The sequence below is a fragment of the Babesia bigemina genome (genome assembly GCF_000981445.1).
Source record: "Babesia bigemina genome assembly Bbig001, chromosome : III".
In the NCBI taxonomy this organism is placed as follows: domain Eukaryota; phylum Apicomplexa; class Aconoidasida; order Piroplasmida; family Babesiidae; genus Babesia; species Babesia bigemina.
The window spans coordinates 99,134-123,803 of record NC_027218.1 but is presented as its reverse complement, the minus strand read 5'-3'; the positions used below and the strand labels follow the sequence as shown (position 1 = coordinate 123,803).

At 50.1% G+C, this 24,670-nt stretch overlaps 10 protein-coding genes across 10 annotated transcripts; 5 read left to right on the top strand and 5 right to left on the bottom strand.

Moving 5' to 3' along the window:
- Positions 1-63: 63 nt before the first annotated feature.
- BBBOND_0300380 (kelch repeat domain containing protein, putative) lies at positions 64-1,614 on the bottom strand (the record flags this gene model as incomplete). Its single annotated transcript, XM_012912865.1, is given in 10 exon segments — positions 64-185; positions 224-334; positions 371-474; positions 512-664; positions 702-843; positions 857-962; positions 1,006-1,130; positions 1,171-1,350; positions 1,391-1,465; positions 1,512-1,614. The coding sequence occupies 10 exon segments, from the start codon at positions 1,612-1,614 to the stop codon at positions 64-66; spliced, it is 1,221 nt and encodes a 406-aa protein (XP_012768319.1).
- Positions 1,615-2,068: 454 nt separating this feature from the next.
- BBBOND_0300370 (hypothetical protein, conserved) lies at positions 2,069-3,871 on the top strand (the record flags this gene model as incomplete). The annotated part of the gene is made up of 5 exons (XM_012912864.1): positions 2,069-2,164; positions 2,249-3,151; positions 3,190-3,527; positions 3,594-3,728; positions 3,769-3,871. 5 exons carry the CDS (start codon positions 2,069-2,071, stop codon positions 3,869-3,871), a joined length of 1,575 nt encoding a protein of 524 aa, XP_012768318.1.
- A 14-nt stretch (positions 3,872-3,885) lies between these two features.
- Positions 3,886-5,033, bottom strand: BBBOND_0300360 (Plasmodium falciparum CPW-WPC domain containing protein, putative; the record flags this gene model as incomplete). Its single annotated transcript, XM_012912863.1, has 10 exons — positions 3,886-3,927; positions 3,968-4,057; positions 4,101-4,176; positions 4,217-4,247; positions 4,284-4,333; positions 4,371-4,448; positions 4,486-4,502; positions 4,539-4,594; positions 4,630-4,653; positions 4,949-5,033. The coding sequence occupies 10 exons, from the start codon at positions 5,031-5,033 to the stop codon at positions 3,886-3,888; spliced, it is 549 nt and encodes a 182-aa protein (XP_012768317.1).
- A 792-nt stretch (positions 5,034-5,825) lies between these two features.
- On the bottom strand, positions 5,826-6,730 carry BBBOND_0300350 (hypothetical protein, conserved; the record flags this gene model as incomplete). The annotated part of the gene is made up of 4 exons (XM_012912862.1): positions 5,826-6,099; positions 6,135-6,235; positions 6,271-6,431; positions 6,469-6,730. The coding sequence occupies 4 exons, from the start codon at positions 6,728-6,730 to the stop codon at positions 5,826-5,828; spliced, it is 798 nt and encodes a 265-aa protein (XP_012768316.1).
- Positions 6,731-6,957: 227 nt separating this feature from the next.
- BBBOND_0300340 (hexokinase, putative) lies at positions 6,958-8,424 on the bottom strand (the record flags this gene model as incomplete). Its single annotated transcript, XM_012912861.1, has 1 exon — positions 6,958-8,424. One exon carries the CDS (start codon positions 8,422-8,424, stop codon positions 6,958-6,960), a length of 1,467 nt encoding a protein of 488 aa, XP_012768315.1.
- An 855-nt stretch (positions 8,425-9,279) lies between these two features.
- On the top strand, positions 9,280-17,913 carry BBBOND_0300330 (hypothetical protein, conserved; the record flags this gene model as incomplete). The annotated part of the gene is made up of 1 exon (XM_012912860.1): positions 9,280-17,913. One exon carries the CDS (start codon positions 9,280-9,282, stop codon positions 17,911-17,913), a length of 8,634 nt encoding a protein of 2,877 aa, XP_012768314.1.
- A 602-nt stretch (positions 17,914-18,515) lies between these two features.
- On the top strand, positions 18,516-20,118 carry BBBOND_0300320 (hypothetical protein, conserved; the record flags this gene model as incomplete). The annotated part of the gene is made up of 2 exons (XM_012912859.1): positions 18,516-19,023; positions 19,061-20,118. The coding sequence occupies 2 exons, from the start codon at positions 18,516-18,518 to the stop codon at positions 20,116-20,118; spliced, it is 1,566 nt and encodes a 521-aa protein (XP_012768313.1).
- A 241-nt stretch (positions 20,119-20,359) lies between these two features.
- On the bottom strand, positions 20,360-21,397 carry BBBOND_0300310 (ribonuclease H, putative; the record flags this gene model as incomplete). The annotated part of the gene is made up of 4 exons (XM_012912858.1): positions 20,360-20,737; positions 20,806-20,883; positions 20,919-21,283; positions 21,322-21,397. 4 exons carry the CDS (start codon positions 21,395-21,397, stop codon positions 20,360-20,362), a joined length of 897 nt encoding a protein of 298 aa, XP_012768312.1.
- Positions 21,398-22,001: 604 nt separating this feature from the next.
- On the top strand, positions 22,002-23,200 carry BBBOND_0300300 (Probable exonuclease V; the record flags this gene model as incomplete). Its single annotated transcript, XM_012912857.1, has 2 exons — positions 22,002-23,003; positions 23,039-23,200. The coding sequence occupies 2 exons, from the start codon at positions 22,002-22,004 to the stop codon at positions 23,198-23,200; spliced, it is 1,164 nt and encodes a 387-aa protein (XP_012768311.1).
- A 355-nt stretch (positions 23,201-23,555) lies between these two features.
- On the top strand, positions 23,556-24,598 carry BBBOND_0300290 (Brix domain containing protein, putative; the record flags this gene model as incomplete). Its single annotated transcript, XM_012912856.1, has 4 exons — positions 23,556-23,790; positions 23,873-24,183; positions 24,224-24,401; positions 24,441-24,598. 4 exons carry the CDS (start codon positions 23,556-23,558, stop codon positions 24,596-24,598), a joined length of 882 nt encoding a protein of 293 aa, XP_012768310.1.
- Positions 24,599-24,670: the final 72 nt, after the last annotated feature.

Genomic DNA, 24,670 nt, shown 5'->3' with positions numbered 1-24,670 from the left:
TGCGATATTAACTCTTAGTGTTTTGCACGTATGGCGTGTTGAAGCACACATACGTTGTATGTTTCACATTTCCGTGTAGAATGGTACATCGTCCGATTTTACTGCGTCCTCGGGCGCTGATGTTATTCCACAATCGTGCCCTTCGTAGCCGCTTGAACATACACAAGACGTGAGTGAGCATGTGCCTGAGCATCCAGTGGAGCAACTTAAGTGCGCACATTACCTCTACCAAGGCACGTGTGGGCGGGGTCCTTACAGGGCATATCGAGAAGCTGGTATGTTTCGCCGAATGCTCGAACGTCCATTTTCGAACCTCCGTGTAGAACCAAGCCACCTTTAACCCAATAATCTGTTTATAAGCATATTTTACCATTCAAGAATGCGATGGATGCGAAGGCTCGTGCGGCCGGTTTGTCATCAGCGGTTGGTATGATGTACCATTTATTTGTTGTGGTGTCGAAGCGCCACAAATCGCTGCCCCAAATTCATGTGTGTCATCATGAGAACCAACTTGTAGCATCGACTTGAATTGTAGCTGAAGTCACAGCCGCCGAAAAATAGAACGCTCCTGCCCATTGTTATCGAGCTCATTCCCTCCATGGGCGGCGGCGACATTTCGGACTCCAACGCCGTCCACTTGGAAGTTTTCAGATCAAACGTCCACCTATAATCAATAGTGCAACGCGTTTAATTCCCCCTACATTCCGTCGCCGCAGCTGCCTCCATAGCTGTACCCCCCGAAGAGGTAGAGCACGCCATCAACAATTTCCATTGATGCGTGTTCCTTGGGGGATGGATTAAGAGCGCCAGCATTGAGATCTGTATGACACGTTATGGTACGATCTGAGCACTATACCTGTGCTTAGAAGCTTGAAGGTGGCGTCTATTTGTTGGGCGTTAGATTCAGGGTTCGATTTGGAGCTCAAGTGTATCTCGTACAAATCATTGAGAAATAGACCTTCCTACGGTACAAATGAGATCACTATTGCATTATTGAGTACTAACATCACTGTATCCGCCGAAGACGAAAATGCGATTTTGGCCGTCCGTGCATGCCGCGTGTCCGCTCCTCGGGATAAAGTTGACATCGCCTGATATTTGCACGTTATGCCACTTGTTAGTGATGATGTCTACGTATAACCTTGTATAGACCCCGATTCTTACGCTTACCGTATTTGTGTATGCTTCCTATTGTGCCATTTTCGTTGTGGCCACCGATGAGGTACAGTGCAGATGCTAGCTTGGTCAGCGTTGCGCCAGCCCTTCGTGCGGGAGCAGTTCCACCAACTTCCACACTTGTCCACGTCTTCTTGAAGAAATCGAATTGCCGCAGATCTCGGCTGTACGTTCCTATGGATAGTAAGACTGGCCTTCTGGACTTCTCACTTACCTTGCCATTCACCTCCGAAGGTATATAACGTTGTGGCAGAAAAGGCGCTTGCCGTTCTCGTCACACTCTTATCGTCTGACGCAAATACAGCCTAAATGTTTACCATTTTTACCTGGATCACCGGGGTTAAGGACCTTCCATTGGACGCCGTAGACGAATGTACATAACCATCCTGCTGCTAGCACCAAATAGACGTGGCAGATAATGCTAACCATGCAACGCATCCTGTTAAAGCTATTCGGAGAGCGGTGTGGCTGCTAATGTCGCCGTGAAGCGAGATTCGTCGAGGACTAGTCGCACGGCATATACTCGCTTCCTCGCCGTTGACCGAGCGTGAACGATGTCTGTTGCATCTTCTACACACTGTCAATTGGAGTCGCGCACGTTAAGTATATGAGGACCCTCGTTTGGATGTTGCAGCGCCCCAATTTGGCTGAGCCGATGCATACACTCACACATACTACACACTAGTCAGAGATTATCTTAGTAGGAATCCGCTGCTATCGCCCGTGTTGATACATTTGCAATTGGTGGATTCGCATGCGAGATTCTAAAGATTTTAAGCCGTTACATTGCCCCGGCAAGCCAATCTCAGACTCGCCGTGGATTCCATAGGCCGATGGAATCTTGGCCATTTTAATCCAACCCCGGCGCAATTACACGTATCGCAGCAGCGCCATGAGATATGGCGTTTTACCTTACATAGGAGTGCTCGTGCTCAGCGGCTGCTTCTGCGTTTCTACGTTGCGTAAGGTAGGTGGAGACTACATAGACGTGTTTCGATGACTTCGGTAATGTAAACTTGACGTGGTTTATGAATGCTTGCATGCCGATTCTAATGATGTCATGCGGTGGTAGCATTCGCTCAATGGAGATACCTCTGCCATGCCAAGAAGCAACCTGGTCTCCAGGATTAGAGACACCAAGGAAAGGAACTGTTCGCTGGTTTCATGCATAGGCGCCAGCAGCTGGCCACAACGCAAAGCGTTGCATGATGCCTTCGGTATAGACGCGGCGAAATCTGCCGCCTTGGGAGGGCCTTTGAGGCCGCGGGCCGACCTCTGGGAGTTGAAGCAGCCCGACCGCTGCACCCTCGTTGTCGACGTGGACATACCTGCCGCCACCAACGATTTGGGTAGAGGTTTGGACAGGCAGCCGTTGCTGCGCTTGTGTCAGCGATCAGGTGCCGTTGTGGTGCACCTGAATCGTTCGGACATCCGGCGTGGCGGTAAGTCATTCCACCTCTCCCGAGCTGCGAGGACGTTGCTGAAGGACCTGTCCAAACTAGTGGACACTAAGCGAGGTCCGACTGTCTACATATTTATACCAGATCTAGACACCATAAAACCAGGTTCTTCTGCGGAGGATGTTTCGGCTTACGAGCAATTCAAAGTTCACCTGTCAGACATTGTACACAAGAGCCCCAAGTTTATTTTCAAGTCATGCGGTGAGGAGGAGAGCGTATATAGGTCTATTAGCCAGTCGGAAACACCTTGCAACCCTAGTGGTAGGTCTACCAGTACCCGTAAAATAGGCACAACAGACATCGCAACGGCTATTTCGATGGTTCAGGGAGCCAACGAGATCGCTACTACACTGGCCCAAATACATGAAGCTTGCTTCGCATCGCATCATACATACGTCAAGGATAGATTAGGGGAACTGTACAAGGGGACACCAAAATCAAATTTGACCTCAATAATGCAGTCTAGCATGATTGACGCGATTCTATCGTTTTTCCTCCGGACACGCAATATGACCGTAAGTATGGGGTCTGGAAATATGATCAATTGCAGCAGCACGACGATATTGTGTCACGTTACGTGGACCAGGAATACAAGCGCCTGTCTCTTTTCGCCAACGACGCGTATCTGAGAATCGTTCTTATGGCCGCCTCATCGGCGAAAGAGCAGTTGAGGAATGAGCTTGGAAAAGATCCCAAGCAGGACGCAGAGGCCCTTGTTAACAGAATTATCGCAGATCATGACCGAAAGATTGCAGATGCGATGGCATCCCTATCGAATAAGATGCCCCTGCCCACGTGGGTGGAAGAAACTATAGGTGATGCGCGAGACCAGTTACGGGAAAAGCTCGAAGCCATAGTCTCCGTGCACACCGGTTTGCCGAAACCGACCATGTATGCGGTAGGTGTGTTAGTCTCACAGCTTATTGCGATTTAGAAACACGAGAAAGCGATTGAAAGGAACCATGCCAAGAGGAAAAAGAAGCGCGGCATGAACTTTACGCTCGGACTCTCTTGTATGCTGCGTGAACACGGCTACGGCAATAGACAGGGATACATCAACTACCAATTGGGCCCCTTGCTTCTGACCGTGGGGTAGGTTACATTGTACGCAATACTTGCAAAACTAAATCAGGTACGCAAACGACCGTGATGTCGCCGAGGCGAAACCGGGCACGGGGATTTTAACCCCCGCTTTCAGGCTGCAGCCACGTTTGCACGTAAACATTAAGCTGTAATGTATCTTGGTGTATCACTGGCGTGGAGGGACGATATGCCCGTCGTGCGGATCGACCTGCACGCAATGTACGTGGCTTCGACGCAGCTTTACTTACGATGCCGTGCAACCCGCCGATCAGCGCCGACGTCGAAACGCTTCTTTTACGCGATCCGCGAGCAGGCCAGAATGCGCAGCATCTGTGCTCCTGAGACGATTTCAAACCGTTCAGAGACAAGTAGGAGACTCACAAATTTGGTTTTGTCGGCCTTAGTGAACAGTTTGAAGGTTTGTATGGCCTCACACGGTCCCGTGTAATGCTCGCCCCTGTGCTCATTGCAAACGCATCATATAGCGAAATCATTACCAGCATGAGCCGTCTGCCTGCAGAGTCCATTCTGTGCGACATTCATGCCACATATGTGCAACCTCACCTGAGGGACATGCATGCGAGTAATCCCTTTCGTAATTTACAGTGCCACAGCTAACACAATGTGAACCACCGCTGCGCTCGTTCCCACCTGCTGTGCTCTTCGCTGAGCTGCGCAGTTTCCTTCGCAATCCGCTCGTCCAGCCTTTTGAATTCCGCGTCGTCCAATCTGCAACACAATATGCGGAGGCTGCCGTGTTTCCAACCGTTTCATGTTCTCAACCTGATTACTGTTATAACCGTACGACTGCACACTTACCACTTGGGCTGTGGTGGGTATATGCTCGCTCTCTTCCTTCAAATTCTTGGCGATATCTGCAAAAAATGCCACACACCACCCTTCTAGTAACCTTTGAAGAGGTCGAGTTGCGTATCTGCAGCGTTATTATGGCAATATAGTCCAGCTCATATAACTTATAACACTAGAAGCAACACATAGACATGTTTTAATGGCATATACAGCACACTGTGCACAGAATTTGCGACGAAAACGACATCTGCATGTACCACCGTGTCGGTACACCGCAAAAGTAACGGGCATAGACAGAGGAAGAAGCGCTTCTAACAGTTGAATACGATATCATGTAACTACTTAAACCACATTGGAGTTCATCAAGTGGTGTGTGAGCTGACGTTCAAGAGTACAACACACATTACGCAACTACGTACCTGTGTAACTCTTCCTTATACGCGACCCGTCAGTTTGCGATACACACCCAAGTATGGTAGCTACGATGAACACCAGGCTCGTCATATTCGACGAAGGATGCGGTTTTGCGATGTCGGCGTTTTCTTGGATCACACGCTGTGAAGCCTAACACATCCGGTTGCCGATCTGCCGGTGCCAGGAATTCCACTCAACGAAGGCCATTACGATGCTCCATTATACGATTTAGAGTGATCATGTTTGTACAGTGAAGTGTGTGTCCATTACATGCCAATAACGGGCAACACGACATCGCGCGGTGGCGACGGGTACTGTTCCTCCAATCCTGAGCTATGTTGTACGTTTAGCAGCAATAGAGATGTTATAACGCACTTCTGTTGATGGGGGATCGCGATCCTGAGCTGCCTCCGCAGCTGCTGCGCGTGATTCCAGCTGGGCGTACGCCGGATCGCGCAGTCCTCCTAGACATGGCCTATACGGCGTGTATGGTGAGGAAGGTAAGCTATATACACAAGTAAATATACTAAATTTGCGATGTGTTACCCAATGTGCTCGCAGGAGGGAGAAGCTTTCGAGTTCAGACTTAAGATTCACCCAGCTAACGAGCAAGTGCCGTTCCTGGATCCCAGCCACCCGCTGCACGAATGCTACAGGTGTCTGAAGCGCAACGATGGCGGAGCTCTGTCCGAGTTTGTGAAGAGCAACGTGCCAGATCACGTGCGCCAACTTTTTGTCGATGCGCCACAATCGGCACCGCCGGAGAGCCGAAACCCAGAGCCAGGTTCGGAACTTCCGAAGTCGCCAAGTACAACGGGTGGAGCTACCAACAAATCTGCGCCGGGGAAGTGTATTATTCACGGCTACTCCGACTCCGAGTGACTACGCCCCCGTCTCAATTTTCAGTTGCCGTAACTTCTCTTGCAGCCGCTTCTTGTCCATGAACTTGCGATACCTGGCAGTATACCACTTGGGATGTGCGCGCCTGGCAAGGCGGTGGTTGCTTTTCGTGTGTAGCACGTCCGCCACGCCGAGGTTCCGAACGAGGGATGCGCTCTCGTTAACGTGAGGGAACGGGTTGGCGGACGCCTCCTGCATGGGCGCGACGCTGCGCCAGGCCTCCGACTGTCGCACTAGGCTTTCCATGCGCTTGAATCTGGGCTTTGTGTCTCGGTTTCAAATCGAGCCTACCTGGGTGCAGCCTCTTCCCGGTACCGTAGGTCGAGGGTGGGTGCCGACACTGCGTTGACGTCCTTGACCAGGTCGGCGATGTGCCGCGCGGGGTTCGACGACTTCGCGCAATGATAACACTGCCACAGCACCTTACCTGCCTCATGAAGTCCACTCCGATGCCGCTGAAGCACTTGCGATAGCTGGGTTCCAGCACTTCATAGATGTAATTGCGCACGTGGTCATCGTTCGCAGCCGCTGCGGGATGGAAGTAGCGCTTGACGTTCCTGCGATACATGTTGAGCAGGAAGGACGACCCTGCAACAGATTACGGGCGTCCGCAGGCGGCACCTACTTTCCTGCGGCCAAGCCGACCTGGCGTCGCGGCTGTACTGCGGTTTGGGCGGCAACTTCTCGGCTGGAGACAGGGTGTCTGACGCCCAGTTGGGCAGCTGAGCGTCCATCAGCAGCGCCGGTTGACGCACTGGTCCCCAGGCGGGGCGAAACAGCTCGTTGGTGCAGTGATGGTAGAGACCGCGCCTGCGCCGTCGACCGAAGGCAGTCAAAGCGCGCCCGCTAACTGCGAACAGGCAGCCACGATGACCGCCTCGCGGCATTGTAAATACCAGAAATTAAAGTAAAATATTCATTGCCCTACGGGGGTTTTAACATTTAATGGAACTAGATGAGCGCACACCCGCATAGACGTGTTATAAATAGCCGTCGACTAAGAACCATATCGACCTCAATAATTGATCACTTCGGCTTTCATATCGACGTGGTGAAACGGTAGTTAACGGCGGTGCGTGTAAATATTAGGTTTTGCACACTTCAAGCAACTTACTCACTCGTCGTCTTTGATCATGGCCGCCGCAATGGCAGCACCCTTGCCAGAGCCGTCGTCGCACGCGTACATGATCACAGAACCGACAAGGTCGGCCCTGGATACCTTCTCCATGTAGTAGAGCATGCGCTCGCGGTACCACTCGTTCTTCACGTACAGAGAACCATCCACGGCGCACGTGATCTTGCTCGTGGCGTGGGCGAGAGTCCTGCGCGCAGTGGCCACGATGGCAGCCGCGGCCAGACCCGCCGACCTGTCGAACACAGCTTCACAAATACGGCGCAGACCCTTCAGCGACTTCTCGTCGAAGTCAGCGCCCCAGCATCTCTTCGCAATTTCGCGCGCCTTGGCGTGGTCGTCGGATTTGTCGTTGAGGATGTCCGCGGCGTCGACGGCGGTGAAGGTGCCAACCTTCCACATTTGGGCGGTGGCCCTCTCGCTCAGGTAGATGATCATGTTGCGGCGGATGATTTCACCGAGGTAGGCTCCGGCAATCAGCTTCTCCATTTTGCCGCGGCCGCTGTTCGACGTGTACCAGTCGATTTCGTAGTCCACGGGGGTGATGGGCAGCTCCTTGTCGAAGTTACCGCACTCGATGTTGATGACCTTTCCAACGTAACCATAGCGGAGGTACTCGTGCTCGACGTAGCACACGTTGAACCCAGTGCCTAAGATGAGACCGATGCGGCATTCGGGGTAGCCCTGCGGCTTCTGGTAAGCCACGGACATGAGGGTGCCGACGGTGTCGTTGAGAATGATGGACACCCTGCCGTTCACCTTGTTGCGCTTGAAGGCTTCGTCCATCAGCATACCAATGTCGCGGCCCTCCACCTGCTCGTTGGTGTCGCGACCAGTTTCGAAACCCTTGGTCCAGTCGAGAAGGATGGCGTTGCGTTTGGTGAGCATGGTGCAGGGGAAGGAGAAGGTGAAGCCCACGGGGTAAATCTTGTCGGAGTCCTTCGCGTCACCCGATTCTTCCATGAGGTTGCCAATGCTCTTCGCGAAGTGGTCGAAAAGTTCCGTGGCAGTGGCGGTGCGGTCGAGCAATCCTTTGGGCCTCAGAGCCGTGGCGTGACGAAGGCTGAACGTGGACTGCATACGCTCCATGGTACCCTTGCCCTTCACGTTGATGCGCACAGACCTGAGGTTAGAACCTCCGAAGTCAATGGCGTAGTAGCACCCAGTCTCATCGCCCGTGGGGACGGTGGTGATGTGAGAATCAAGCATTTTGAAGCTGCACTCGTTCGGCAGCCAGAGATTACGATGGCGGCGGTGTGCCTTCAACCCGTTTACCAATTCGCCATAGAAGCTCTGCGCCACATCCTTCAGGTACTCAATAGGAAGGCTGAGCTGGCCAACGATTTGGTCCAGACGCACCTCAGCGTCAGCGTCCAGCAAATGGGTCACCTTGTAGGGGACCTCGATGTTCTCCGCCACCTGGCGAATGACCGAAATTTCCGGGATCATCTTGGGGAGTCGTTGTTGAAAATGATAGGTAAATTATGTGTGCCGGCAGTTGTGCCCTGCCCATGTGGCAAGTCCCGGTAGACGGCGATACGCGCGTGTCTGGGGACACCACGATGGTAATATAACACTGACTGCGTTTTTAGTAATCGTGACGGGCATTGTCTAAATTAATTCGTGGCTTAATTTTGCGCGAACTCTCCCTGAAGACGGTGTTGCTACACACACCGCGCTCCGCCAATAAGTTTCTTTTGCACGCCGGAACGGCGCTGTCTACTCCGTTGCCACGTGTGTTAATGGGTATGGCTTTTACTTGGTCCTATCGGGGTTGAGCTGGGCGGCATCTCCTTGGTCAGTGCTGGCCGTCGGCGACAGGTCTGCACACCGGTAGTATGGACGACTGCTTTACAGCCACCCGCACGCTATTAATGTGACGAATACACAGCTGGCCGTAATGGGTTCCGCAATCGATGGAAATCCCGCCGCTCGGTCATGATACCGTACACAGACCAACGCGTTGGATAAGAGTTAGGCATGCCATCAGGGGGTGGCGAATAGACGCAGCACATTTTAACATCTCTATAAAAACTGCAGTATATCACACCTGTACTACACATGGCGTCGGAATGGAGCCTGGCAGGCCGAATACAAGTGAGATAAACGGTGAGATGCCGCCGTGACGTCTCTTTCACAATGTCCACTTCAACACGCAGTATTTATCGCACACATAGTACATAAACGCAGGTAATTAATCAAATATTATGCCGCAACTGTGTACGGCTGGCTGGAACCTGCGGATGCTTACGAAATTGAGGCCTCCACTCCCTTCTCGCAGACTTGGTTGGAATATGCGGCAGAATGGCGGAGAATCCCTTTGTACAAGCGTGGCCAGCGCGCAGTGATGGCTCATACCCCGCACCTCACGCCCTGCAGCGGCCGTTGAACAGGCCGGCAGCCGCATTATCCGCTGGCCTACCTAAAGCAAGCGCTACACATATCACGCCTTCTGTGCAGATCGATCCTGGATGCACGCCACCGCAAGTGGCATCGAATGACACATTAAGCCAACAATGCAGCGACACAAAGGTAGGCGAACCCTCGCCGCCAATTGGGGGTGCTTACCAAAGCAAGGAGCCAGAGAACACAGATCCGTTCTCACAAAAAAGTCCGATACAAGAACGCGCGCCAGTATCAGCGACTGACTTGGAAGATGGCGCCTGGATGAAGTGCATGGAAAAATTCAATGGGTTCAACAAGGCGTCGGTCATAGCGCAGATGGTTGGGGGTGTTTACACGCACTTGTACACGGATTATTACGTGGTCCACTCGCAGTCGGAAAACTGCCGTATGGTAGACATGCTCTTTTTCAATTGCAGCTGCCCTAAGGTCACGTTCCCCTGCTCCCACATCATGGCCGCAGCTTTGGCATTCAACAATCGCAGATACGTGGGGAAAGTGGTGCTCATGAAAAACATTGAGCAGCACGTCATCAAGGTGTTGCACAAGTCGAAAAGCAAACACGCCACTGAGTCGGTTGTCAGCGCTATTGCCGCAAAAGTAAAAACTCTTTGCAATAATGCACAGGAGGAGGGTATGCTCCTGGAACTTCTGTTGGGCGTCGTCGTCCGGTTGTTCCAGGTTGCCTATGGATTAGTGCCTCACGATGCCGACATAATGGGGAGGTCGAAGTCCAGGTATATCGAGCGGATGGGGACCGGTTGTTGGACGGGGGATGCGGGGGGGTCTGATAAGCCCTCTGCGGCCCATACGGCCCCGGAAAGCAGTCAGGTCCTGGCGAATCTGGAAAAGAGCGATAATAACGCCACTTCAACTACTAATGTTGAGTGCAGTTGCGATTTAACGCCGGATAAATCTGTAGAGTTCTTATCCAGGCAATTACTTGGGCGATTTGGTTTTCTCATGGAAGATATAGGCCCGCTCCCTGAGCCGTCTAACGAGCAAGATATGGTTCAGAACATTACGTCCATGGTGCCAATGTTTCGTAGAATATTGGAAGAAGATTACGGAATCAATGCAAGGTCAAAAAAGGGTCATAAGGCTCTGAGGAAAACGATCTCGAATGCCCTTGAAAATCACTGCAAGGATCAAAAGGTGTCGCCGATCGTGGACGGATATGCACTTGGTTATGATTACATTGAGAGGCGTAAGCCACCATCGCAGCTAATGCGGGCCGAGGATGATCCAAAGAGCGCGGTAAAGATGCGGGAGCTGTACGACCAGATCATCGCCTCACCTATGATGGCAGATATCCATCGCGTTACCAAGTGGTCTGTGACACATCAGATGAACCACGGAACACTGAAAGGTGTGTTGGAAAATTTCCCGCTGGATGTTCTAGGTGACATGATGTTCATCACGCTAAAAAACGATTCTGCGATAAAAGTACCTTCCCCAAAAGGGTTCGCATCGCCCTGCGATATTCTGCAGGTAATGATCTCTGCGATCAATAACAATGATCCGAGGTCCTTCTGTGCCCATGGGCTGACACTACTGGTTTCGGTAAAGAAGATTTCTCTCTTACCTCCTATGTCTGCACTCACCAACGCCGTTAATTCGCTATTCCTATCGCAATCTTTGAATGTGCCCGGGGCATTATTTGTCGCAGAATGTATTGGTTTGATGCCAGAGATGCTGATACTACCGTTCTGCTCCGCCTACTTCGATAACACCGATGCTTTTGGCAATAAAAGCATGCGCCACGTTGCGATTCACATGTACAATCTTATCACAAAAGGGCGAATGAGTGATTCGGTGCGCGAAAAATTGCTCTTAATTGGCTCCTTCTTCAATATTCCTGCCAGCGTGTATTGTGAAAAGGCCAAGGGTATTCTTGCAACGAGCGGTACAGGGTGCGAAGAAGCGCCCAAAGTGTCAAATGAGCAAACGGCCAAATACAAGTCATTGAAGACGGTGAACAAAGGCAGCTGTACACCATCTCCGATTGTCTATTCGGCGGCTCTGCCACGAGCTGATGTTAGAGATGCAGTCATCCCAGAAGTTCAGCAAACGACTCAAGTATCAAGCATTTGTGCAGCGCCCGACTATAAGAGCTCAGAGACGTATTGTGCACTTGATAATAAGCAAGGGCCCGTCACCGTAAGCCCTTCTGTCAGCGTAAATGTAGAGAATGCCCATCACAACAAAGCAGAGAACGAACAAGTTTCTGCATATGTCCTACTTGATCAAGTTGACAAGTGGCCTACAATGAAGTTTTCACTGGCACAGGAAAAAAGGTATGTGGACCTCATTGTCGAAAAGGCCCACGACACAGATAATGGCGGTATTGATACCATCCCTAAACCTGAAAAAGGAGTGCCTACACGTGGACACAACATAACTCCGTCAACACCGAAAACTGGGGGCACTCCGGGAGTGACTGCTTCCGACGCAGCTCATCTACATTCGCAACTCTGGGGAACAACCGATCCTGAGCTGGCAACGCGGGGTAAGATGTTGATTCGTGATATACGGTACCAAGAATTCGGACTTGCCATGAATCCACAGCCAGGCGATAACAAGTCATCACAAACCCCGGATAACCGGCATATTGCCGCAGTGCTGAGCAAACAGCGTCAGAAGATAGCGCGCTCAATAGAACGGCTTGCTGAAGACCTTTATATCAACCGAACCCATTTCCAGCTAGAGTTACTGCAAAATGCGGATGACAACGACTACGATGTGGAGTCACCCGAAATTGCGTTCCTATTGGATCAAGGAGGGATCGTTGTCATTAACAACGAACGTGGATTCAGCGAGAAAGATGTAAGGTCCATCTGCGATATAGGGGCAAGCAGCAAGATTGGCAGCAATGAAAGCAAGACAGGGAAATTCGGTATAGGATTTAAATCAGTATTCCTGGTCACCCAATCGCCATATGTCTTCTCTAACGGCTACCACTTCATGTTCTCCACTAACCCCAATATGCTGTACAATACGGACTACATCCTGCCTCACTGGGTCAGTCTTGGAAAGAAAAACAACCCGTTTGGTTATGTCAGGACCATGCTTTCGGATCCGGGCGATACAGTTTACAGCGCGTTCGTCTCTCAATTTGTACAGAGGCACGGCGCCATCCCAAATACGCTCATGTATCTCCCGTTTAAGGAGGATGTTGCTAGTGGAAAACATGGCTTTTTTTCAGATTTTCAGCAATTGTATCCCTTGCATCTAGCATTTTTGAGAAAGCTCACGACCATAACGCTAGTTGACATCACCCAATGCACCGTCACACGTATCAGTAAAAAAATGCTGGTGCGTAAAAATGTTCGTATGGTAGTGAACAGTCAAGCACAGCCAGAAGTGTCGCTTACCACCGCTTCCTCGGTTGTTTTGCCGGTGAATATGTTGGACGCTCGTTTTCAGGCGATCATGATATCCACTGAGGTAGGGAACATATTTAACAACATCTCTACCGTGCAAGATACGTGCGTGTGCATGTTGACGCACAATTTTATGCTTGGTAAAATAGAAAGACTTTCTGTAGGCCTTTCCAAAAAGTCGAGCAAGGGATGTGCCGTCACCGTAGGTCTCCCGCTACTGCCGGATGTAGTTGGAGGTAAAACATACAGCGTTTACAATGTGCTTCCTGTTGCGGATTATGGCGTGCCATTTATGGTTAATGCGGATTTTGTCCTATCGGCAAGCAGGCAGAATATCATCGGCGGCGATCCGTGGAATATCATGTTGACGAAGAGAGCCGGTGAGGCGTTCGCTCTGATGGTCCTTATAATATCCAAGGCTTTCCGCCATCTGCCGAATGTGTACCGTAATGTTTTATATGCGATACCGGGGAAATACGCGGGAACAGGCGGTTTCGAAATGTGTTGCGCCGAAGCCCGGCAATTACTCCAGCATATGCCTTGGGTAGCAGTTGAAGGTGAATCAAACTTGACTGTACGTCCCTCTAATGCCGTTATTCCACCAGATAACACTTGCCTGATGTCCCAAAAGGATGCACGAGAAATTACACGAGCCGTTTTCGATCCGCAACTGCTCAAGGATTGTTGTGATACGTATTATGCCTCTGTGGAGTTTCACGATCCGTACTTGCGTGCTGCAATGTTGGATGTCGGAATCAATGAAATGGACGTTGCATTCATATGCAAACTTATGATAGGTCTGCGAACCAAAATTGACGTTTCGATTCCATTGTCATCGCAGCCGCAGTTGGCGCAGCAGTTCTTTCGCAACATTGGAGTCGTCTTATGCCTGCTGGAGCGCATGGCGCTTCCCAGTGATATCGATGGTATTCGTGAAGTGTTACTACTGGTTGATTCTCAGGGCATGCTCATCTTCGTCGACGATTGCACCGTGTTTGCTCGCAGCGGCATGCAGACAGAAATAAGGGGTGTTCACAAGGTTGTGTCATCATCTCTCTTTGAAAATAGGTGGGAAATAGAGGGGTATGAAAACCGTGTAGCCTGTCTCTTGGAGCGTTTGGGTTGCATAGAATTGACGGAAAAGGGCACATTGTCCAAACTAATAACCACCAATGTTCGCAAGATACTTAATTCACGCGATTGTCTTAGTTGTGACGATATTTTGAAGCAAGGCAGGGATGTGTTGCACTTCTTGGCTCTGAATTGCGACAAGCTCGCATCTCTGGGCCCTAAGGATATAGAAGTGATCAGGTCAATGCCAGTCGTTGTCAACACCGGAAAAATCGCCCGCCTGGGTGACCCCTTAATTCGTTTTTGTCCCGACCACATAAGCGCTTGCAAACTTATGACGGAGGATAACGAACTCGTTAAACATTACGACAATATCCGAACCTTTGCCGCTTATAAGGATCTGCACCATATGTTCCTGAGTGATGAATATCTTGAAGGCATTGCCAAATACAGCAAACCGTCGCACGACGGCTTTACCTTCAAAGATTTTGTCGATACACTGGCACACATCGGCGTATTCAGTTTCATCACTTACGCTCCACTGCATTTGTCGGTTGATGCTTGCGGTAAATACGAGTTACCCGTGTTTCCAGACGACATAGGGATTGCAGTTCAGCACCGTATCACGAAATTGGATTCGGATTTGAGACAATCGCGCCAGTTTGGCGTTCATAGGACGGTGAAAGACTGGTATAGCCCGGATTTCGCGCGTGTTGTCGCTGTCGTGCGGCAACTTCATGGGAGTGACCCGTGTGAATCACGTGGCGGCGAGCAGACAAGTGAAGATAAAGGTAATGACGTAGAATTACAGCTTAGACGACAGTGCGCGCATCAACTCTCTACTTTGATGTACCATATAATGATCAAGGAACTTGAAATTCACCCTGACTATTGCCTGGCTACATTACAATGTGGTGATCGGCAGCAACCCCTTGGTCGCTCGCTTCTGTACTACCAGTTGCGTCACATTCCATGGCTCCCGTACGAAGAATGCGTCTATAAATCTGGCGAACAGTTGAGATCTGATGGCGTTTGGCAAGTAGCGCTGCCCATTGCGTTGGAAAACGACATTGGGTACTCCTGCACTCTTTTTAAAAGGCTTGACGCTCAAGTTAAAAACGAACTTCTTCTCCCAAAGAAATCATACGACTTACTGGAGATACTGGATTTCCTATGCGCAAAATGCGGTAAAGCCGACATCGAATCCCGACACAGCACAGAAACCCAGACAGACACGTCTCAGTGGCTACAACACTGGACAGACGCCCCCACGCTGCATCGTTTGAATCACTCATTTTCAAAAGAATATTTTGACAGCATTCTGTTTAATGAACCCGGGGTACTAAGGAGAATCATTGCTTCTATATATAACGGACTGTATCGGGCAATGCAAGAGGATTGCTTGTTTGCCCTTCGAGTTCGTACCACGTTTCACTGCAGGAACTTGGTAGTTGTTTTCGCTTCATATTTCAAATCGCCGGGTTCGCCTAAGAAGCCGATGCTGTGCACTTCAAAGGACCCTAAGTTGGCAATATACAAGTCTATAATCGGCTGTGAAGGTCTTGCCGTGCTGACAGAGGACTATGCAGAGTTCCCAGAGTTGACAGGTTTCTGGAAAGCGCTGGGAATCAAACAAATCATTTCAGTTGAAGAAACGCTGCGCATACTAGATGGTGTTACAAATGAGAATGTTTGTGAACACTTGGAGACCGTTTTTGAGTGCATCATACACCTTTATAATGTAATGGACAAGGTGACATTTATCAGGACCATTTGGAAACGTGAGTGCATACCTGTTACGTGCGTATATGCCGACATGTTCCTTTGTGGGCAAGAAGGTAGTACACGGAGCTCCAGGATGGATAGACTAGTAGCGCCTGCCAGTGGTATAATTCTTGCACGTAGCTGGGATTCCGGGAGTATAATTCAGAAATTCCCGCTGGATCCGAAATTAGGTATATGGGTGGCCAGTAGGCCTGTAGTCGGGCTTCTGTATTCCAACACGTCTCAGTACTTGAAGAGATATTCCACTGATGGAAACCTCAACGTAGATGACATGTGGGAACGTGTATTGAAAACTTTGGGTGCATCTGAATTTAAGGATTATTGCCAGCTGCAATGTGTGGCTGGGTCTACAGTGGCGCAATGTCCTTGGCCGATGAATAGCTATTTGTTAGTAGCACTGCTGCCATATGTGAATCACTACCTGAAACACCGCATGATCGACCAATACGACCTGTGCTGTCAACGTATTCTCTACCTCCTACACCGCATAGCCATCGTAATCACAACGAGCGAAGTTATGATGGTGTATCAATACCGCAAGGGTGATGTATTGGCCAAAAGCGCACGGCTGTCAGGCGAATCGTTCGTTCATTGCGAAGGTATAGGTACGATGAAGATCTATGCAGTCGTAGATACGATGCCTGAACATTTCGCTTACACGGCAGATGTTATATCAAGTGCACAAAATGCCGCGAAAAACGGGAAACTGAAAAGCTTGCCCGCCTCATTTTTCGTGAACCTTGCTAAGGTGCTCCTCGTCGATCCGGCAGCCTCTCCGAAGGATATAAACAGGCGTTTCATGGAAACAAATGAACACGAAAGGATGTTAGGAGAATTTATGTGCACCGTGTATGAGATGATACGGTCGCAGCCGAAGGATGCGGTCGATGTTTTCGTGAAGGGTAACAGCAATGGGCCATCCGGAAAATGCTTGTGCGCTGACTATGTAGCGGCATATCCACGTAAGCCTCTTGGCAGCAGTACCACAATTGCCGCTGGGTGTAATGTCACTGGAAAGGATACAAGTGTTAAAAAGGATTCAAAAGCTGATGCAGATATTACGATCAAGAAATGCGAGGCCCCAAAACAGCTTACGGATAAAGTAACGTCGGATCCAGCTGCTGCGAAAAAGCTCCCTCTCATGGATGGGTATGGTTCGCACCTAGATAGCGGAGATACGTGCTTGAAAAAAGTCATGGATCCGTTCATCTATCATTGGTTGTACGCTCCACCAGTTGGTGATCAATTTTTAAAAAAAGCCGCATCTAACAGCGGTCTTTCACCTGCTGGCGTGAATGCTCGTTCTGCAACTACCGCAAAAGCTTGCTTACCAGATACCAAGAACAAGGAGGCGTCCAAGTCACTGGTACCTTTTAAATGTGATGTCGCAGGTAGTGCTGCGCAGACGAGTGTCCCTGTAGATGTGGTCAACAAGTCAGCACAACCTCCTTCCGCTGTAATGGAGGTCACACAGCCGGTTGATGCCGCAGATGATTCGACCATTTTGTTACGTTCGGAGGTATGCGCCCCTCATGTAGAAGCTGCAGACGCAAAAGGCGATGGCGGAAACGTTGAAAGAAGCTTCACTCCGGCTGCTAAGCATACAAATGTTATTCTAACTGCAGCAAACGACTCTATGCACTCGCCATTGCACGTCGAGCAAAATATAGTAAGCGTTCCACGCAAGGATCCAACCGACCATGGAACTACAGTGCAGCTCTACCATGGGCGTTCTACGTCTTGTAAGGAGGTTAACAAGCATTTGGCTTACATGCTGGTGCTATCTGACGAACTGAGGAGCGCGGTTGGAAGCGTTTCCTTGTATGAGCATATCCCGTCTTCCAAGTACGTCAAGCCTACCAAGATGAATCGGCAACTTGCAGATCGCATGTTGAGCAAAACTCCAGTGGATGTGCAGCGTATCACTGCGGTTGGCTACTTGGGAGAGGAGTATGTGTTCGACCTTCTGCAGGTATTGTTGAAATCCGAATTGGATAGCAAAAAGGTTGCGATAAGTTGGTACAACAAGAAAGCGGAGAGCGGCCTAGCGTACGATTTGACCATTCGTAACACTGAAGGCGAAGAAATATTTATAGAGGTCAAAAGCAGCTCGTGCGCAAACAGGAACTACTTCCCAGTCACCTACAACGAGTGGTGTTTCGCGCAGCAGAAGGGGGCCAGGTACGAAATTTTCCGCGTATCGGGAGTCGGACTCGACGACGTAAACGTTTATCGCATAGTGAATCCGTATTCGATGTGGAGATCTGGAAAACTCAAATTTTGCCTCTCCCTCTAGCAGGCTAACGTACGAGGGCAAACCTGTCAAATAAGCCTCCATTGCGGAAGTAATCAAGCGAAGTTTCGGAGTTTTGTCTACTGGGGAGCTGGCTGCCATTTGAAAAGCGTGCACAACGCCATGAATGTATAGCGAAGAATGCTATGCAATCATAGTTGCGAATTGTGCAAGCAACGTAGTACGTACTCACTATGCAGTAATTCACACATATATGGTACATATCATGTCTATACATGCTACTACAAAACGTTAAAATCTCCTTGGCATCTTATATGCTCACTGCTGCCTGAACCTGTCTTCGCCGCGCGTGCTGCGGCGCATCCGCATTTCGGGATGACTTCCTACACTGATAATATAGCGTAGTAACTCGTTATAGACATGTAGTTCGTAAAGTGCGTAGAAGGTGAATGGTTTCGGGTTATAGCGCCTACATCGGATTCGTGGTAGCGCTTATACACACTCAGACCTTCGGCATCGCGAGAACCATACACGTCAAACACATCCACCTTGGAGCAAACAGTTGGCAGAAGAGTTATCTATCTCCGGCTACAAGAGCGGAAGCTCGCAGTAAATCGTACAATCCTCGCAATTACGTAGACAGAATGGTTACGATCAAGGGGGATCACTTTCGCTTCGACACCATCGCAATACAGCGGGAAGGCGTTACTCCTCCGAAGTATGACACGTTCCGTGTGCCAGTGCCGCTTGAAACCGAGCTGGTTATGCCGGAAGAAGGCACCTTCAGGAACACGAGGGAATCCTCAATGGGGAAAGCGGAGCCTCAGCAGTACGATACGGAAAAGGTTTCCGTAGTACATTCAATGACGATGGACCAGGTCGCTGTGACTGTGAGGCCTGCATTCAACGATTTCATCAGGAGCCACATTCGAGAACTGGAGAAACGAATGGACGTACGCATGAGCCTAACTCCGCGAGACGACGTCCACTGCCTCATTGCCAGCGGTAGCAAATCGTCGGAGGCAATAGTGGAGATGCTCAATATGTGTCGAACGAGCCGCATATACAACTACTACCTCTGCCTCCCCGTTCGGGGCGCTGACTTTCAGCGTGTTTTTAGCGAATTCAAGCAGGAAGTAATAGGCCTTCTAGGTAACCAGTACATGTGCTCCAAACATCGTATTATCAGGCCATGAAGTAGCATTTGAAAAGCGGCCGCATGTGACTCTGGCCCTTTTGAACCTAGTCACTGATGAAGACGTGGACGCTGTCGTTAGGGCATTGCAGGCAACGACGCTCGCCGTGTCATCGCTGTCAACGGGCGCGGATGGGAAACGGAAGCCATACACCATAGAGCTTGCCGGAGTCAAGCCTATTGTATACAAAGGGCGGGCCGCGCAACGTAGCGTATTCATGACACATGCACTGCCAGAAGACAATTTATCCGATATCGCATCAGAATTCCAGGATTCCGTGAAACGGGCAGTGAACAACATAATAGCAGCGTCCAAGAAACGAGTCGCACAAAAGAAGGCTTCCAAGACTAAAAATACCTACAACCCAGGCAGATGGACTGAGGCGGAAGCAGCCGCACGTGGCATATACGTCACCAAAGGAGGAAACATCGAGGTTACATACGCCGATGTAGCATTAGTAGACCCAAATGGGGCGATTACAGATCAGGAGCTCAATGACATGCTGGCGGAATTGCGTAGCAAGTATATAGATCACGATGAGCCGGCGAATAAACGCAAGGGTAAAGCTTCGGTGCAGATCAAACAAATACAAGGTGTGGATCCTGCTTCTAGAAGGCAAGGTAATGCACAAAATGTGGTGCCGCGCGATACAAAGGAGAATGATGAAGACAATGCCGACACCACGCAGCCAGCAAATGTCGGAGTTGTAGATCAGGACTTCCCCGAGTACGAAACCTCAGTGACCCACGAGTTCCATGTCACACTGCTGCGGAACTCAAAAGTGGAACGCCTGCAGAGACTCGGCTTTAAGACGCGGGGCGACGTATGTTGCGTGGAGCTGCGGCCGCGGGGTGATGAGACATGTAACTTTAAAGCCTACACCAAAACCCGGCTGGTGCAATTTGTCGGCAACCGCTACGATGGCCAGCAGTCTGAAGTTGACGACGCCAGTTATATATCCGGTTCTGCGCAGCCTGAGTTGCCGTCTGACCTTGTGACGGATCCAGGTGCATCGGATGGCAGCACCGAGAGATTCGTATTCTGGATATGAACAGTTACACCGCCACCTCACAAACGGCTTGTAGTCATACGGATATATGTGTCCCTGTATGCACAACTTAGTGGGATACAATGTCTAAAGATGCCCATTTCCGAATCCTAGTGGCGATTGCATATAGTAGACGCCACTATCAGCCTGCGTAACTTTAGTTATATCACATACCGCATGCAACAGCATACATTTAAATAGATGCAGATTTATTAGTTGTCCATGCGATTAACGGTAGTATAGCTCAGAGCTGTGTGATGTTCTGCAGCGTACGGAATGGAGGCCACTCGGTCTCGCGTATCGCCTTCAGCCGTTCGGCTTCCTGTTCGTTGTCCTTGGTGTTGATTTCGTACCACTCGAACGGGGTAGCAACATTGCTGTCCTCTAGTATGTTCTTGGCAGTGGCCCAACTCGTGCGTACAAACGTTGAGAATCCAAAGACCTTGTCTAAACTGCGGGACAAAAACCTCACAGTGGTGGGATCACTGGGATATCCGGAACCCACTTCCACGTGCTCAGACTTGTCATACAGCCACGACTCGACCATGTTATCACGGATAACCTTGGCCACAATGGACGCCGCGCTGACCACGGGGAACTTGGAATCAGCTTTGGTGGCGACCTGAATCACACGTTAAACAGCTGAAAACGTGCAAACATGGACCTTAATAACCATCAAGCAGAACTTACAACGCAGCGGATGCCAGGGAACAGCGCACTCAATTTGGCCTCGTATACACCAGTCGAACCAACGGCGTCCACGTACACCTGGAATGCGTGAGAAACATTTAAAACATGCATACCTCCTTTAAATTGAAACCTTGCGATATAAAGTGGCGAATCAGTGAGATGGCTGCATCGTGCGATATTTTGTTAAGATTGTAGCTGTCTCTGCGCGGAATATACTGCTGTATGCTTAAGACATACCTCTGCAGCATCTTGTAGCTGATGAACTTTGGCGTCACCACCTCTGCACACACGGCAAACGGTTTTGACGGTGTGTTCAGCTGCCGGAACTTGCTAACACGAGCGTCGGCGGTTAACTTCTTGGAGTCGTTGACGCCAATCTCGTCTTTGAGCATGTTGTTGCAGGCCTCTCCTATAGGGCAGACGAAACCACCGTATACCATGGGTCCTAAAACTGGCCCTCTCCCAGCTTCGTCGATTCCTGAGCGTTCATTACCCAGATTAGCCGAATCTAACAACCTAGCATCACAGGAGTCGACATATCCGGGATTCCGGAGCGAAACACCCGGAAACAGCGCAGTTTATCGTTTTTCATTGTCGATAGAGTACGGTGTTGATGAGCGCAACGCACACATCTAGAGAGTTCAGCGCCTTCCAGTAACTCGGAACGGGGTAACCGAATTTTAAAAAGTGTTCATAGATGCCAAAGAGATTGGCGCTGCAATATACAGGAGAACTCGAAGTTTAACTGTCTGGAGCTTTTGGAAAGGATGTGCTAACGTTCGCAGCTCATAACTAGCGACGCGGTAGTCATGGGAAGTTGGAAATGCGGGTAGTATAACTCATATGGGACACCCGTCGTCAATTAAAGCAGTACTCATCCCGGTACACATTGTAGTAAGCTAACAGTTCATGCGCTATGTACATGTGCTGGGTCGAATAAGGCTGTACGGAAGCTCTCGACGTATGAGCGTGGCTAACACACATGAAGATGTTGTTCTCCGAAGATTCCAGCGGACTCAAAAAACTCATTTAGACGCCTCTGGCACGTCTGTATAGCTTTATTTTGGCTATAGACGGTGAATTTTAGATACCGTAATCCCGGATTGGGTTATGGCCGAACGCAACCATGAGACTCCGATGCCGCCAATAATATCAGAATACGACAACGATAACGGACAGTATCGCTAACAAGCACCATGGATGACAACGAAGTTGTAACGAAGAAGAGAAAAACATATCGCATAGCAAAGAAGCGTAAGAACGTAGCATCTGAGACCCAAGACACTGATAATGCGGAGGACACTAAGGGTACGGAAGATGAAACACAGATCGACAGTAGTGACCTAGATGGGCTCATTCCAGACATTGAAGACTACCTGAGTGCCACCATGTCAGCTGAGGAGCCGAATGTCGTAGAACTGCCGCCGGTTATTAAGTTCAGGAAAAACTGGACGCTTTCGGTCACCGATCTCTCTTCGCAGTTGTGGTGTGAAAAGCAAACCGAACTCATGCTCATCACTGGACGGAAGCGGGTAACCAAGGAGATGGAGCAAGGGACAGAGCGGCACGAGCAGCTCGAGCTGGAAGACCACGAGGTGGTGGAAGTTGCAGTGGAAACAAATGAGGACTCCCTTGGCATTAAACTGCTCAACTCAATCAACCTTATAGACCAGCTCATGGCCACTGGCAAGTGTCGTGAACTGTGGGTTTTCGCAAACATTAACGGCTACGTTCTCCGCGGCATCATCGACCAGCTGGAGATCATCAAGTCGGGGCCATCACAGAAAAAGAAAGTGTTGATATCGGATACCAAGACGCGCAACAAAAAGTGCAAGCCCAGCGCCTCTCAGATGCAGGGTGCGGCGTTGCAGGTTCAAGCCTACTGCATAATGCTGGAAAAGATGCGCAGCGGAAATGAGGAGTTCGACGCACTGTATAAGGCATTTGAGTGCGACAAGGATGCACCCTTCGTAGCAGCCGAACTCGTAGATGAAGGGTGCCTGGCAATGCTGGAAAGGCGATTCAAAAACGCCTTCATGCGCCTCCCGGAAATCGCAACGACCATGCAGTTGTCATACGAACACGAGGGAGAGGTGTTCAACACCTCAGACATTGACCTCCAGGAGTCGTCTACCATGTATACAATACAGTATCTGTGCGATTTCTGGGACGGACACCGACACGCGGAGCCTGTCAGAGTAAGTTCCGCTTAAGCTCAATTTAACAAGTGCAGAAACAAGAGTCGTGGAAGTGCAAAATGTGCGAATACAGAGAAGAGTGCGACGTTTCACCGCTGCCTAAAGAGCCACGCACGAAGGATGCGCTTCCTTCGGGGCAGTTGCTGATAGACAGCTTCCTCAAGACACGAACACAAAACGAGTCTTCCAAACGCTGATGTTAGCGCCTACAGCGAATTTAATGGCGATATTGGCAGCCAATCGTGATGTTTTACATTTCGCCAGCTTGTATACAAGTACAGCTATTACTGCCGTCTAATAGGCTGCAATATCACCGCAGCTTACTCCCCATAGCATCGGCCTGAAATAGCCTGAGTCGATTACGGACGTGAAATAGCATTGATAATTTTGTATATATCACACGGTTTATTCCATATAGCGGCGCCGTACTTGGCTGAGGGAAGCATATCTCGTACATTCTATCGCACATCTGGCAGCCGGCATCACATCACGGAAATGCCGTAAAACGGCACATCGCAAAAGCTTCTGCACAATATACACACTTGTTTCACCATGTTGCGGAAGACTCTTCGGGAACGCCGCGAATATCTCTTCGCAAAGGCGCAGGAAGACAAGCAGAGCACGTCGCTCAAGAAGGCACGCCAGCTAAAAGAGGCGCTCAAGAGCAACAAACCGATACCTACAGAGCTAAGGCACCTCAGCGGTGAGGTTCAAGGGTCTCTGGACCTCCTAGATGCCCACCACCGAGAGGAGCATACCCACGCCGATGACGAGTACGCCTTTGTGGGTAGGTTACGGGCGCTGTTGTGGTTGCATCCGACGTTACATCTACGTGTATCATCTATTGACATGTTCTAAATGCTCTTTAGGTATCAAGGAGCCGAAGGTCATGGTGACCACCTCACGTGATCCTTCCTCCAGGCTATCGCAGTTCGCCAAAGAAATCAGGCTTATCATACCTAATTCCGAGCGCATGAACAGGGGGTCGTACATTCTCAAGGATCTGGTCGCATTCTGCAAGTCAAAGGACGTATCGGACATTGTGCTCCTGTACGAGCACAGAGGAGAGCCGAACGCCATGATCATCTGCCATCTCCCGCATGGACCCACTGCATACTTCCAGCTCTCTGAGGTGGTTTTGAGGCATGACTTGCCCGAAAAGCCGCCTACAATGTCCGAGGTAAGAGTGAAAACGGCCGCTATATCCCATGCCACTACAGGCATATCCGCACCTCATTTTTCACAACTTCTCATCACAACTTGGTGAAAGGATGAAAAACATCATACGGTACATGTTCCCCCCCGCCAACCAAGACGAGACGCGAGTGCTCTCCTTCGTCAATAAGCGCGACTATATCCACTTCAGGCACCACGTGTGGGCAGCGAACAACCGGGAAGGTAGGAAATAAAAGCAATTGCCGTTACAAAGATTCATAGGTGAAGATAAGGAAGTGCAACTGACAGAAGTGGGACCGAGGTTCGTCATGCGGCCCTTCAAGATCGAACTAGGCACGGTGGACATGCGCGACCTGGAAACTGAATGGGCCTTGCGGCCGTACTTCAACACGAGGAAACTGGCGCTTACGGCGGAATGATAGCAGTCGTTTCAAACGCCAATTCCAGCATTTAAGAACGTCTATCGGAAACGCCTAACAGAGCAGGCAGCA